This window comes from Nicotiana tomentosiformis, chromosome 2 (genome assembly GCF_000390325.3).
Source record: "Nicotiana tomentosiformis chromosome 2, ASM39032v3, whole genome shotgun sequence".
NCBI classification, from domain to species: Eukaryota; Viridiplantae; Streptophyta; class Magnoliopsida; order Solanales; family Solanaceae; genus Nicotiana; species Nicotiana tomentosiformis.
The window spans coordinates 168,496,958-168,511,472 of NC_090813.1; the positions used below are offsets into that span (position 1 = coordinate 168,496,958).

At 40.4% G+C, this 14,515-nt stretch overlaps 1 protein-coding gene across 1 annotated transcript; it reads left to right on the forward strand.

The window, feature by feature from the left end:
• Window positions 1-4,744: 4,744 nt before the first annotated feature.
• On the forward strand, window positions 4,745-5,356 carry LOC117274972 (uncharacterized). The gene is made up of 2 exons (XM_070194577.1): window positions 4,745-4,912; window positions 5,054-5,356. Exons 1-2 carry the CDS (start codon window positions 4,745-4,747, stop codon window positions 5,354-5,356), a joined length of 471 nt encoding a protein of 156 aa, XP_070050678.1.
• The last annotated feature ends 9,159 nt before the right edge of the window (window positions 5,357-14,515 follow it).

Below are 14,515 nucleotides of genomic sequence, written 5' to 3' on the forward strand. Positions count from 1 at the left end.
AACGACTATCTGTTCAACTTGTGCAATTGCGATATGATTGTTAGATAGCATGCATATAGGGTCATATTAATATATGTATTTGCTAATACTCATTTAGATACCATGTATATAGGGCCCTAATTGATCAATTAATTGGCTATTTATGTTGTTCCTATCACACTGCCGCCTAGATAACATGCCTATAGGAATAAGCATGATAAATCTGCATTCAAATACCAACTATTAAGGAACCTGCCTATAATATATTTCTCCTCGCTTATAAAGCATACCAATAGGATCAAACGCGGGTAATTATGAGTTTTCAAATGGCTTCACTGCCCCATTGTGCAAATCACTTAGAGATCATGTCTATAGGCTTTTATAACTTATAATCTGTAGTTTCAAAAACCTGGACAACGACACTGCCCATGATATGTTTTAAACTGTGTGGTCACATAGAAACCATGTCTATAGGTCTTAAATGACTCTAATACACCTCGATTCTGAAACTGTATGTTGCATAATATGAAATATGTCTGCGTGCTTTTGTTACTTATGTGTGGAAGCTAACTTGAGCCATTCATTGTCTTTATGTGTAGTCCTACCTATTTTGAATATGCGCCTAGTTTTATCATTTTGAGCACCCTACGTAAAGTCTAGAACCACCCAAATAGTAGGTCCAAAGCTTTCTGGACCATAAGTATAGGACGGGAAGGGTACGCATAGGATACGACCTAGAATTGAACTAGAGCGTTTTAGGTAAGCAACTTTAACATAGTAATTGGGTAGCAGGAGATGATAGTCTGTGCCTGCTAAATAATATGAGTAACCCCTACTCAAAGGGAGTTACGAGATATTATTTTTGTTACACGGGGTGATCCTTTAGGCTAAACAACTTAGGACCCCCTTTATACGTTTGTTTCTCGTGCCTTTCTTTACACTTAGGGCAATGAAGTTGTATTTTGTAACCCCCAAAGACTTGTACTGATCATTTATATACAATTCATATTCTTTACGTGTGAAATCTTATTTACGCTTGTTTGAACACTTCTCGTCGTCTTCCTTCACTTACATTATCTTATAGGACAATTATAATCTAATAATCCCACGTAGCGTTAATTTTGGTCGCAACCCATAATTGTGGACCTCGAAGAGTGCCTAACACCTTCTTTTCGAGTTAATTTGAGCTCTTACCCGATCTTTGGTAACACGGACTAGTTAAAATAGAGTTATTTGCAAATAGGTGCCCTAACGCACCTTAAAACCATTAGGTGGTGACTCTTCTCTTTTAATACCTTATTTAAAAGAGTTGTCACATGTCGAAATCCGTTTTCGAGAGAAAACGGGGCGCGAAAGCATGGAGACTCTGCTGAAGATATACTTAGGCTCTTACCATATTGAAGTTTCGCTTATGTGGATTAATGAATTTTTTAGTGACATATACGTCCCCTCCCTATTTTCCTTATTTGCTTAAACTGATATACCATGTACATCCCCTCCATGTTTTCCTTATTTTCTTAAACTGCTATATCATGTCTATCCCGTCCCTATCTCCCTATTTGCCTCATTTAACCATGTTCTCGCACATTTTCATGAATCATGCTAACTTCTCGCCTTTGTGTTTCTTTTTTTTTCTTTTTCTTCTCCTGTTTTCGCGCTATTTACTGTTTACATGCTTTCATCGTGTAAAATATCTGGCAACGTGTTACTATTTTTTGCATAAAACATGTTTTCAACATCATACTCCACTCGTGCTTATTATCAACATAGTAGCATTTGATGAGTGTCCGTGCTTTCCTAAAAATACCCTTTTAAACTGGAAAGGCTTATTAGTGGTAGACTAGTCGATCAGCGGTGCAGTCGATGGTTCCGTGTCTTTCCCTCTCAAGTCGTCCACTTGAGAGTACCAGTCTAGACCCTTTTAGAAACCATACTCTGATTCGAATTGTACATGCATCATGCTAAAACCTAGTATGGATTGAGACGTCACTGACGCATCAACCCGCTTAGATAAACCTTGTCCAAAGTCCAAAGGGATTCCATAATCCCAAAGGACGCCATCATATTATGTGCATTACTTGGAGAAAAATATGCCAACATGGTGACCATTATTGCGTAAATAGTCAAATTTGGAGGGGGAAGGTCTAACATTTATTTGTTTGTAGAAAATGAAGCACGAAATCCCTAGGTTTGGCATGGTCAAGAATATCCTGCCTCTGTTAATTGACTGGTGGAATGATCTCGCACCATGCGACAGAAATCACGTGAGGAGAGTACTGGGTAACTTGCCATCTTTGCTGAATATTTGACCTAACAGGGAATTAATTAAGGTAGCCCCCATGTTCTAGGATGAAAAGAGAGATGTTTTCCAATTTGGCAATATAGAAATGACTCCTCTTCTAGAAAAAATAGGGGATTTTGCCAAGTTACCATGGGATAGTCCAGGTCTACTGGTGCCAGAAAATCGCACCCCACATGGTTTTCTGAAAATGATGGAGTTTAAGAAGAACGACGAACTGGTCTGCCTGAAAAAATCATACATCCCCTTTGAATTTCTCTATGAGCGATATGAGCACAGCAAATCCTATCGCCTACATCATGAGGAGCTAGCCATTACCTCTTTGGGATGGGTACACTACCAGGTCTATGTCTTCATAGTCTATTTCTTGGGTCTTCTGGTCTTTCCGATGCAAGGAGGGAGAAAACACACCCGCTTATTCATGGTCGCCAGGATTGTGATGGAGGGTATCGAGGGGAAAAAATACACCATCATCCCTATAATCTTAGCCGAGATGTACCGTGCTCTGGATCGGTGCAAGTATGGGTTTGGACATTTCAAGGGTTGTAATCTCTTACTACAACTTTGTCTGCTAAAACACTTTCAGAGGGAAAATTATCGCCAGAAGATTCTACGTAGGCCACTAAATGACTACAAAGCCAGTCATCATCCAAAGAAGATGACGTTCGCTCCAGATATGTTTGCAAAGCTTGGGAACGCTATAGGCTGGGTGCGTTACTTCAGTAATCTGACAGACGAGCAAGTGTATTGGATGTTCGGGTGGTTTGCTAGTAGTGAGTTCATCATCAGTCCAAAGGAACCACTCATTCGGTATTGATCGGGTTGTGAGGCATCTACCCATACGCTCCTCCTATAAGGGTAATGAGGCAAGCTGGGAGGAAGCAAGTCATACCTCGGGTTTCCAACATGGTTCAGTATAAAGCAGACTTCAAAGGAGATGTTATCCTGTTCAAATTTGAGGCTCAGCATATGTGGAACCAAAAGATCATCGTGGATGGAGAGACTATTGAACCAGACAGGTATCACACGGGTCATATGTACTACTATCTCTCATGGTTGGAAGACGACATAACCGGGGACATCAAACGGGGGGTCAATCTAAAGGATAGAATCATAGATAAGGTGGTTGAGGCAAAGGTAAAGTACAAGAGGCTCCGTAAAAGAGTGTTCGAATCTGAAGCTAAGCATCTGGAGTAGTATAAGGTAGACATGGAAGCGATGGAAGGAGATTGCAAACAAGTCGATAGAGAGGTTGGATCACCTAGAGCTAGGACTGATGGAGTTAGAGGGGAAGATGAGAAAGAGCTTTGGGATTGTCAAGGTATGGGCTAGGGAAGCTGGCAATGGCTTACTTGCTACTCGACATATGCGACCTCGTAAGTATGATCGATGGAGCAAAAAGATCCAAGCATGGAGAAGGTTCTTCTGGGACCAAATAGACTAGGGAATGATGTTCTTTATTGCTTTATAGATTAGATTTTGTTATATTTTGATGTAATAAGGCTTCGTGCCATTAGTGACTTCATATTTATTATTTCGATTTAGTAAAGATTGATTTGACTTATTTCCGCATTAATGGAATGAGGCAACGTTGGTATGAATTTTCTCCAAGTCTATATGTCGCTTAGGACTACCTCAGGCACGATGAGGTCCCCAAATTAGGACATGAATTATTGCATGACCTTACGTGATACCTGCGTAAATATTGCAAACACTCTTTTATTTCGTCTTACTGACTTGGTTACCTTTTGTTTTTCTTTCTTTTGATTATTCCCATTCCTAAAGGTTGGTTGGTGCATTATGGCATCATCAGCATATCACACCAGATCCAGAGGTCCTCCACCTATCGACCCAAAAAACAAAGGCAAAGGCAAAGGGAAGATGGATGATCTAAGTGGTAATCGAAAGTACAACGCTACCATGGCAAAAAATGTTGAAACCTCATATGGAATAAGTACGCCAGGACAAAATGAGTTGGTCCTACGGTTGGAACAGAAAATCTTGGACCTACAAGGTGAGCTTGAGCAGGTCTGAAATCTCGCAAACCTCTCCCTTACTCTAAATGTTCTCGACGTCAACCATCAGAACACAACCACCCAAAATCAAACACTACCCCAAAACATACAAGCCTAGAATCCTCCACCCATAGCTCCACAAAATCCCCCCGCATTGCATCAATATCACAATCGCGCACCCTCTCAAAATCTTAACCCCCCACCAGTGCAAACCCCTAAGCAACACCACGATCACCCAACCCAGTACCCGCAAACTGCTACTTATCATACCCCTCAAAACGCACCACTACTTACCCATGATCCCCCTCAAACCTCAATCAATGATCACCCATACATCCAAGTCCTAGGAACATACCAAGGCAACCCAATATATGTGGAGACCTTATCACATACCCCGCAACAAACCCTATACATACCCAAACCAATCGAGAAGGACCTGCCCATCCAAAATATGGCAGAGGAGCTAAAGAAACTGATAGGAAGAGTCCAGAGTGTTGAAGGCAAGAAGGGTGTTAAAGGATTGAACTACGAAGACTTGTGTATCCAGCCAGATGTGGAACTACCGGAGGGTTACAAACCTCATAAGTTTGAGATTTTTGATGGCACCGGTGATCCTATGGTACATTTAAGAACCTACTGTGACAAGCTTGTAGGATTGGGCAAGAATGAGCAAATCCGCATAAAACTGTTCATACGAAGTCTTATCGGAGATGCCTTATCCTGGTATATTAGACAAAATCTGAAAAAGTGGGTGAACTAGGTAAGCATGGCATCCGATTTTATGGATAGATTCAGGTTTAACACAGAGAACGCACCAGACATTTTCTATATCCAGAACCTCAAGAAGAATCCAACAGAAACCTTTCACGAGCATGCTACTCACTGGAGATCAGAGGTAGCCAAGGTGAGGCCGCCATTAGAAAAAGAGCAAATGAACAAGTTCTTTGTCAGAGCTCAAGATCCACAGTATTATAAAAGATTGATAGTTATAGAGAATCACAAGTTCTCCGACATCATCAATCTGGGAGAAAGGAGAGGGAATCAAGAGCGGTATGGTGACTAATTTTGAGGCGTTTCAAGCCACCAATAAAGCCTTATAGTCTGGAGGTATCTCAAAGAAGAAGGAAATGGGTGCCGTGATAGTAGTACAGGGCCCTAAGTCTCTCCTTACCTATCAACCCCCCCCCACCAACATATCAACCCTCACCTCCAAAATACCACTACCCCGCCACAAACTACCATACCTATAATACCCAATCTGCATATTATCATTCACCTCCTCCCGCCCGTCAAAATTACCGAAAACCACAACCAAACTTCGACCGCAGAACTCCCAGATAATACACCCCTATGGCCGAACCCATAGCCCAACTATATGAGAGGTTGAAGGCCGCTGGTTATGTCACTCCCATTCCTGCTATTGCTATTGAAAATCCTTCTCAGTCGGTTAACCCCAACAAGACTTGTGCCTACCATTCAGGCATAAAGGGTCATACTATCGACGAATGTTTCATGTTGAAAGACAGGAACCAGACACTGATTGACACCAAAGTTATACAGGAAAAAGAGTTCGCGCCAAATGTCTGCAATAACCTTCTTCTTGATCACAGGGGCGAGGGAGTGAATGTGATAGAAACTAATGAAGAATAGGAAAAGGGAGGATCTATAGGACTTATCTGAGAGGGAGACGCTCCCAAAACATATCATGTCACTCTCTCGCCAATTGTGGTGCAAACCCGGGCACCATTCGAGGTCAAGGTAGCTAAGCCCTTCACTGTGATGGTTGCTCCAACACCGCCTTATAAGTCTGATGATGTCCTGTGGGATAATGTGTCAGAGGCAAGGAGAAAGGGAAAATCCAAGATGGAAGAAACAGTTGCGGCACAAGGAATGACCAGAACCGGCAGAGTTTACACACCTGAAAATCTTGGAGGAATGAGTAAAGAGAACGCACCGAAACCACCTATTATGGAGATAGGTATTGATGACCTTTTGAGAAAGGTATAGGCGAGGGAGTACTCTATTGTTGATCACCTAAATAAGACTCCCACCCAAATATCTATCTTATCACTGCTGCAAACTCAGATGCGCACAAAAATGTCTTGATGAAGGTGTTAAGTGAAGCTTATGTGCCTATCGATATCACTAGTGGGGGAAATGGAGAATATGGTGGGGAAGATACTGAAGAGTCACAAGATTACTTTCCATGAAGATGAGCTACCGCCGAAAGGATTGAGTCACAACAAAGCATTGCGTATCACCGTGCAATATGAAGACAAGTTCATTGTCAAGGTTCTGATAGATGGGGATTCGAGTCTAAACATATGCCTACTGACTACTTTGAAAAGACTGGGTATAGGCTTGCATGAGATACGGATGGAAAGTATAAACGTGAAGGCATTTGATAGATCTCAAAGAGCCACTATCGGAGAAATCAACCTTGATCTGCAGATGGGCCCGACTTGGTTCGACGTTGAATTCTGGGTGCTAGATATATCTGCCACCTATAACTTATTACTGGGACGACCATGGATACATGCAGCTGGGGCAGTCGCTTCTACTCTGCACTAGGCTGTGAAGTTCGACTGGAATCATCAAGAGGTGATTATTCATGGAGATGGAAGTAACCATATCTACACCAACCAGATTGTGCCAACTATCGAGAACATGAGGAAATTGGGAGGAGAAACATACCATGGTATTGAGAGGATAAATGCAATCGAGAAGGAGCGATGGTGGAGCAACAAGATTGAGAATACACCAATGTGGTTAGGGTATGAACCAGGCATGGGTCTTGGTGCAAACCTTCAAGGGATCACTGAACCAATACGACCACAGTATCACGACACAACCTTTGGCCTCGGATATGAATACTGCATGCAAGAATATAATGATTGGACACCGCCATGGCATAACTTTTACTATCCATTGGAACAACCCATACAACCACTGCACCAGACATTCCGCTAGACCGATGTGATTTGGGGATCCGAGGAAGATGAGGTTTTTGCTAGTATGAGGAAGCTGTTTCTGGACGAGAAGAATATGGACTGCAGTGCAATTTTGGAGGAGGAGGAAGAAGACCTCACCATTCAGATAGTGGGAGAAGGAGTTGTTCTCAGGAACTGGACTGCTGCACCATCCCGGGCTCGCTGAGCACCTGGGTAGCCTTGGCAAAACTAGCATGTTTTACTTTTAAAATTGTTTTTGGCATTTGAGACATTTTCAATGTTTTCTTTTGAAATAATTACTCGAGATATCGAGTCGTACTTGTTGACAGTTTTAATTTTTATTGATGCATCATTGCTTTTTGTTTATTTATATTATTATCTTTTTACATTATTTTTCAGTATAATTATTACATATCCAGATGAACCTGCTACTGTAACATGTAATGAGACAACACAACATAAGGAAAGTGATTCGGAAGATTTGGAAGATGATATAATACCTAAGGAAATCATCAAAGAGGTAGAGAATTTTGAGAACAAACCAAAGTCCAATTTGGAAGAAACTAAGGCCGTTAACTTAGGGGATTCTGAGACATTCAAAGAAACTTGCATTAGCATTCATCTATCTCCATCAGAGAAGGAAGAGTATATCAGATTTCTAAAACAATATGAGGATATTTTCGCATAGTCCTACAACTACATGACTGGGTTAAGCACATCCATAGTGGCTCACAAACTACCTACCAACCCTATGTGTCCACTGGTTAAGCAGAAGCTCAAGAAATTTCTAGCCAGATATGAGTCTAAAGATAAAGGAAGAGGTTACCAAGCAGATCAAAGCCAAGGTTCTCCGGGTGGTCAAGTATCAAACTTGGTTAGCCAACATTGTACGGGTTTCGAAGAAGGATAGGAAGGTCAAGGTGTGCGTTGACTATCGAGATCTGAATAGAGTAATCCCTAAAGATGATTTCCCATTGCCCAACATACACATGTTGATCGATAATTGCGCCAAGCATGAACTCCAATCCTTTGTGGATTGCTTCGCAGGATATCACCAGATTTGTATGGATGAAGAAGATGCTGAAAAGATAGCCTTCATCACCCCATGGGGAATATATTGTTACAAAATAATGTCGTTTGGTTTGAAGAATGCCGAGGCTACCTACATGAGGGCCATGACTACCCTTTTCCACGATATGATACACAAAGAAATAGAGGTGTACCTGGATGATGTCATCGTCAAATCTAATAGGAGTTCGGATCACATAGCAGCCCTGAGGAAGTTTATCAACCGACTTCGAAAGTACAATTTGAAGTTGAATCCTGGAAAATGTGCTTTCGGAGTCCCTACTGGAAAGTTGTTGGGTTTCACGCGGTATTGAGTTAGACCCGTCAAAAGTCAAAGTTATTCAGGACCTGCCACTGCCAAAGAGCAAAAAGGATGTGATGAGATTTTTAGGATGCCTCAATTATATCAGTCGTTTTATAGCACAATCAATGATAATATGTGAGCCGATATTCAAAATGCTGAGGTAAGATGTTGCGACAAGCTGGACTGAAGAGTGTCAAAGGGCCTTCGATAAAATCAAAGAGTACATGTCCAAGCCACCCATGTTGGTCCCACCAGATCCCGGGAGACCTCTATTGCTATACCTATCTGTGTTGGATAGAGCCTTTGGGTGCGTCCTAGGGCAACATGATGAAACTAGGAGAAAGGAGCAGGCGATATACTATCTGAGTAAGAACTTTACACCTTACGAAGCTTGATACTCTTTGTTGGAATGCAACTGTTGTGCCTTGACATGGATAGCCCATAAATTAAGGCACTACTTATATGCATACACCACATATCTTATATCGAAGATGGATCCGCTAAAATATATATTTCAGAAACACACGCCTACGGGTAAGCTAGCAAAGTGGCAGATATTGCTATGTGAGTTCGACATCATCTATGTGACTCAGAAAGCAGTCAAGGGGCGAGCATTGGTCGATCACCTGGCAGAGAACCCCATAAACGGAGAATACAAACCATTGAAGACGTATTTTCCCGACGAGGAAGTATCGTTTGTAGGGGAAGATATTGCCGATACATATGATGGTTGGAGAATGTTTTTTGATGGAGCCGCAAACTTCAAAGGAGTGGGCAGCGGAACTGTTTTGGTATCAGAAACCGTTCAACATTGCCGGTGTCCTCCAAGCTCAGGTTCCCATGCACCAATAATATGGCAGAATATGAGTCTTGCATCTTGGGACTCAGCTTGGCCATCGACATGAATATTCAGGAGTTACTGGTAATCAGAGATTCAGATCTGCTGGTACATCAAGTAATAAGAGAATGAGCCACCAAGAACACTAAAATAATGCCCTACCTGCATTGTGTGCAAGATTTGATCAAGAGGTTCACAAATATAGAATCAAACATGTTTTGAGGATTCATAACGAGTTCGCAGATGCACTGGCTACCTTGTCTTCCATGATACAACATCCAGGTAAGAATTTTATTGATCCTATCCCGATAGAGATTCGTAAGTAGCCAGCTTATTGTGCTCATGTTGAAGAAGCATTCGATGGAAATGTATGGTTTCATAATGTCAAAGAGTATTTGGAGAAAGGAGAATACCCGGGAAATGCTACACACACTCATAAGCGCACGCTTCGAAGATTGACCAACCACTTCTTTCAGAGCGGAGGAATTATGTATAGAAGGACTCCTGACGTGGGATTACTGCGATGTGTCGATGCCAAAGAGGCATCTAGGTTTCTCAAAGGAATACATGCCGGAACTTGCGGAACTCATATGAACGGGTTCGTTCTAGCCAAGAAGATATTAAGGGCATGGTATTTCTGGATGACTATGGAGACATGTTGCATTAAATATGTATAGAAGTGCCACAAATGCCAGGTACATGTTTATATGATATGGGCGCCACCCAACGAACTCAATGCAACGAGCTCACCCTAGCCTTTCTCTGCCTGGGGCATGGACGTCATCAGGCCAATTGAACCCGCTGCTTCCAACGGACACATATTCATCTTGGTGGCCATAGATTATTTCACAAAATGGGTTGAAGTCGCTTCCTATAAAGTTATGACTAAGAAGGTGGTAGCAGACTTTGTGCGTGATCGTATTACTTTTCGATTCAGTGTGTGTCACGACCCCAAATTCCCTCCGTATGATGTCGTGATGGCACCTAGTCTCTAAGACTAGGTAAGCCTATCAATGCGGAATAATAATAAATATCTGAAATAAATAAACTACAATTCAAACAATTTCAACTCCCAAAACCCGGTAGAAATAAGTCACAAGCTTCTAAGAATTTATTCTCAATGTCTCTATATGTCAAGGTCTAAATAAAATATAAGGAAGCAACATAAAATGATAGAAGGGGTCTCCGGAGTCTGCGGACGCTGGCAGATATACCACGAAGTCTCCGTACGCAGGTAACTCACTGACGTCTAGGCTAGTAAAATGTACCTGGATCTACACAAAAAGATGTGCAGAAGCGTAGTACGAGTACACCACAGCGGTACCCAGTAAGTGCCAAGCCTAACCTCGGTAGAGTAGTGATGAGGTCAGGTGAGGCCCTACTGGAATATAATAATGGCATGGTAAAATGTTTATCAATGTAGTAAAATAAAATGACATTGGAAATGAATCAAATAGTATGTCACATTTAATGACATCAAATAATTACAAATAATATCTCGTGGAATCAAAACAGAATTTCCTTCAACTTTATGAAAATCACAACAATTAATCGAAAGCAACTATGGCCATAAATCAATATCAACAAGGGCACTCCCGAGGTACCGCCTCGTAGTCCCAAATCATAAATAAATTCACAATATCTCATTTTCTTATATCACCGCGGGAGCCTTCACAATTTATTTAAAGAAAATATTTTTTTCCCGAAACAGCATCCCGCGTTTTAGCCACCCTTATCACACCGCATGACTTCTAGTAGTTCCCCTACTAGCCACGCTATTCAAGCCACCCTTATCTCACCGCATGCATTTCAACACCCAGACCTTATACCACCGCATGCGTATCAATATCACAATATATCACAATTTGCACCTCAAGTGCTCAAATAATTTAACTTGCCAAAATAATTCAACAACAATATTTTTCTACAATAAAGAGCTCACGGCTCATGCCAAAATAAATCATCAATAATAGTTTTCCACAATAAAGAGCTCATGGCTCCCTCACAATGAGTATAAAAATATTCAGGAGTAAATAATTTAGGAAAATAATATTTCAAAATCTTTACTGCGTTGCTTCAATATCAAGTTTAAAAATGTCAAATACTTCATATTAATAATATTTAATTTAAAGAAAATCAACCTTCAAATAATGCACAGAATAAAAGAAACCAAGTCTCAACTAAACAGGTAAAACAGTTAGTAAGAAAAGATCAAACAAATTTGAAGTATATATCTCAGATCAATGATGAAGAATATAACAAGATAAAATAATTTAATAAATGCCCAACATTGATCTACACAATTTAAAAATATAATCTTTTGCAATTTAGACCGTGTACACACTCGTCACCTCGTGCACATAACTTTCAACACATTTCAATAATCACATCAATACCAATCCTAGGGAAAATTTCCCCCACACAAGGTTAGACAAGTCACTTACCTCGACTTGCTCCAATTTAACCAAGTATTATGCTTTTTCCTCGAATTTCCGACTCCGATCGACTCGTATCTAGTCATAATTAATTCGATACAATCAACAAAAATTATAGTAATCAATTTCATAAAAAAATATTACATTTTCATTAAAATCCGAAATTAGCTCAAAATTTGCCCGTGGGGCTCACATCTCGGAATCCGGCGAAACTTATAAAATCCGACAACTCATTCAATTACGAGTCCACCCATAGCAATTTTACCAAAATCTGATAACAACTCGACCTCCAAATCTTAAATTTTCGTTTTTGGAAGATTTTGCAAAAATCTTGATTTCTTCCATTTAAATTCGAAAGTAATGATGAATATGACCATGAATTTATGAAATATAATCACATTTGGATATAGGACACTTACCCAAGTTGAAATCTTGAAGAAATCCTCAAAATCGCCCAAGAACCGTGCTCCAAAACTCCAAAACGAAATGAAGGAAATGACATTTTTGGTCCTTAAGTTTCTTCCCCAAAAACACTATTCCGATCGCTAAAAGTCCAATCCCGTCGCTAAAAGTGTCACATCTGGTCGCTAAAGGTACACACCAGGACTATTTACACCAGTAGTTTTATTTCACTAAAAAGGCTCTAACTCCATCATACGAACTCGGAATTCGACGATTCTTGTTCCTATGAGTCACAAATAAAACTACAAACCCATTCGTTCAATCGAAACTCAATTCGGAGCTCATTTGCTCAATGTGATACCAATTTCGCTCGTTAAACAATTAACTCATATTTCACGCTTAAAACTCAATCGCGACTTGATGAAATTAGACCAAACTTTCCAGATCACTCCTATAATTCATTATCAAAATGTCGAAAGTCTCAAAATTGAATTTCGATATCTAGAATTAAAAATGTACTTTTGGATGATTACATGCTTATGTTGAAAACATCAAACTCTTCCTCGACAGTCTGTAGCGTATCAATCATAACTTCTTGTACTCAACTCCAACTGCCAAACGGTTTAAAGTTCTGCAAACTAGATATAAAGTACTACAACTTTCATGTTTTTCTCATCGCCCAACTCCTTATAGATTGCGATATATAAGCTCCCAAAATCATTCCTGTGCAGCAGAAATTTCTGGCGATGCACACTGCTGTAGCCAAAATTTGCAGTACCAGCTTCAGTCAATCGATCATAACATTTTGTATAAATATCTGAATGATAAATGGTTTATCATTCTGGAAACTAGAATCAAAAGGCTACAACTTTCATGTTTTGATAATGTTCAGATTCCTTATAGATTTCTAGATATAAGCTTCCAAAGTCAGCTCTGCGATTGCACCGGTTGCTGTCCAAAAATAGCTTCTGCAGCAGAAATATTCCAGCAGTTCCTTTTTGTCCGAAATCCATTCCGTTAACCTTCTGAAATCCACCCTAGGCCCTCGGGACCTTAACCAAATATACCAACATGTCCCAAAATATAATATGAACTTAGTTGAGGCTTCAAACCATGCCAAACAACGCCGAAATTATGAATCGCGCATCGAATCGAATTATGAGTTTTCAAATCTTCCAACTTCTATATTTTGTGCCGAAACATATCAAATCAATTCCGATTGACCTCAGATTTTGTACACAAGTCATAAATGACATAATGGATTTATGAAAATTTTCAGAATCGGATTTCGACCCCGATATCAAAAAGTCAACCCCTCGGACAAACTTCCTAAAAATTCAACTTTCGGCATTTTAAGCCTAATTCCACTACGGACTTCCAAATAAAATTTCGATCACGCTCCTAAGTCCAAAATCACCTTACGGAGCTGTTGGAATCATCAAAACTCTATTTCGGGGTCATTTGCACATAATTTGACATCCGATCACTATTTGAACTTAAACTTTTAATTTTTCATCAAAATTCCATATCTCGGGCTAGGGACCTCGGAATTTGATTCCGGGCATACGCCTAAGTCCCAAATAACGATACGGACCTACCGGAACTGTCAAAATACTTATCCGAGTCCGTTTGCTCAAAATGTTGACCAAAGTCAACTCAGTTGAGTTTTAAAACTCTAATTCACATTTTAATTCATTTTTCACCTGAAAACTTTCCGAAAAATTTTACGGACTGCGCACGCAAGTCGAGGAATGATAAATAGTGCTTTTCAAGGTCTTAGAATAAAAAATTAATTATTAAATTAGATGATATTTTGGGTCATCACATTCTCCACCTCTAAAACAAAATTTCGTCCTCGAACGGAGTTAGAAAAAGTACCTAAGCTGGTGAATAAGTGTGGATAACAGTTGCGCATATCATGCTTAGTCTCCCAAGTCGCCTCTTCGACTGGATGACCCGTCCACTAAACCTTCACGGAAGCAATGTTCTTTGACCTCAGCTTTCGATCCTGCCTATCCAAAATAGTCACTGGTTCCTCAACATAAGATAGATCCTTGTCCAACTGAAGTCTAACACATGAGACGGATCGCCGTGATATTTTCGAAGCATGGAAACATGGAATATCGGATGAACCCCAGAGAGACTAGGTGGTAGTGCAAGCTTGTAAGCCACCTCTCCAACTCTCTCAAGAATCTCAAAAGGCCCAATATACCTAGGGCTCAAC

What these genes read in the sequence shown, in the direction of transcription:
- LOC117274972 (XM_070194577.1), top strand. Translation starts at nt 4,745, where the DNA reads ATGGCAGAGGAGCTAAAGAAACTGATAGGAAGAGTCCAGAGTGTTGAA. An exon ending in ATGGCACCGGTGATCCTATG is followed by an intron (nt 4,913 to 5,053) that starts GTACATTTAAGA and finishes TGGGTGAACTAG; the next exon opens with GTAAGCATGGCATCCGATTT.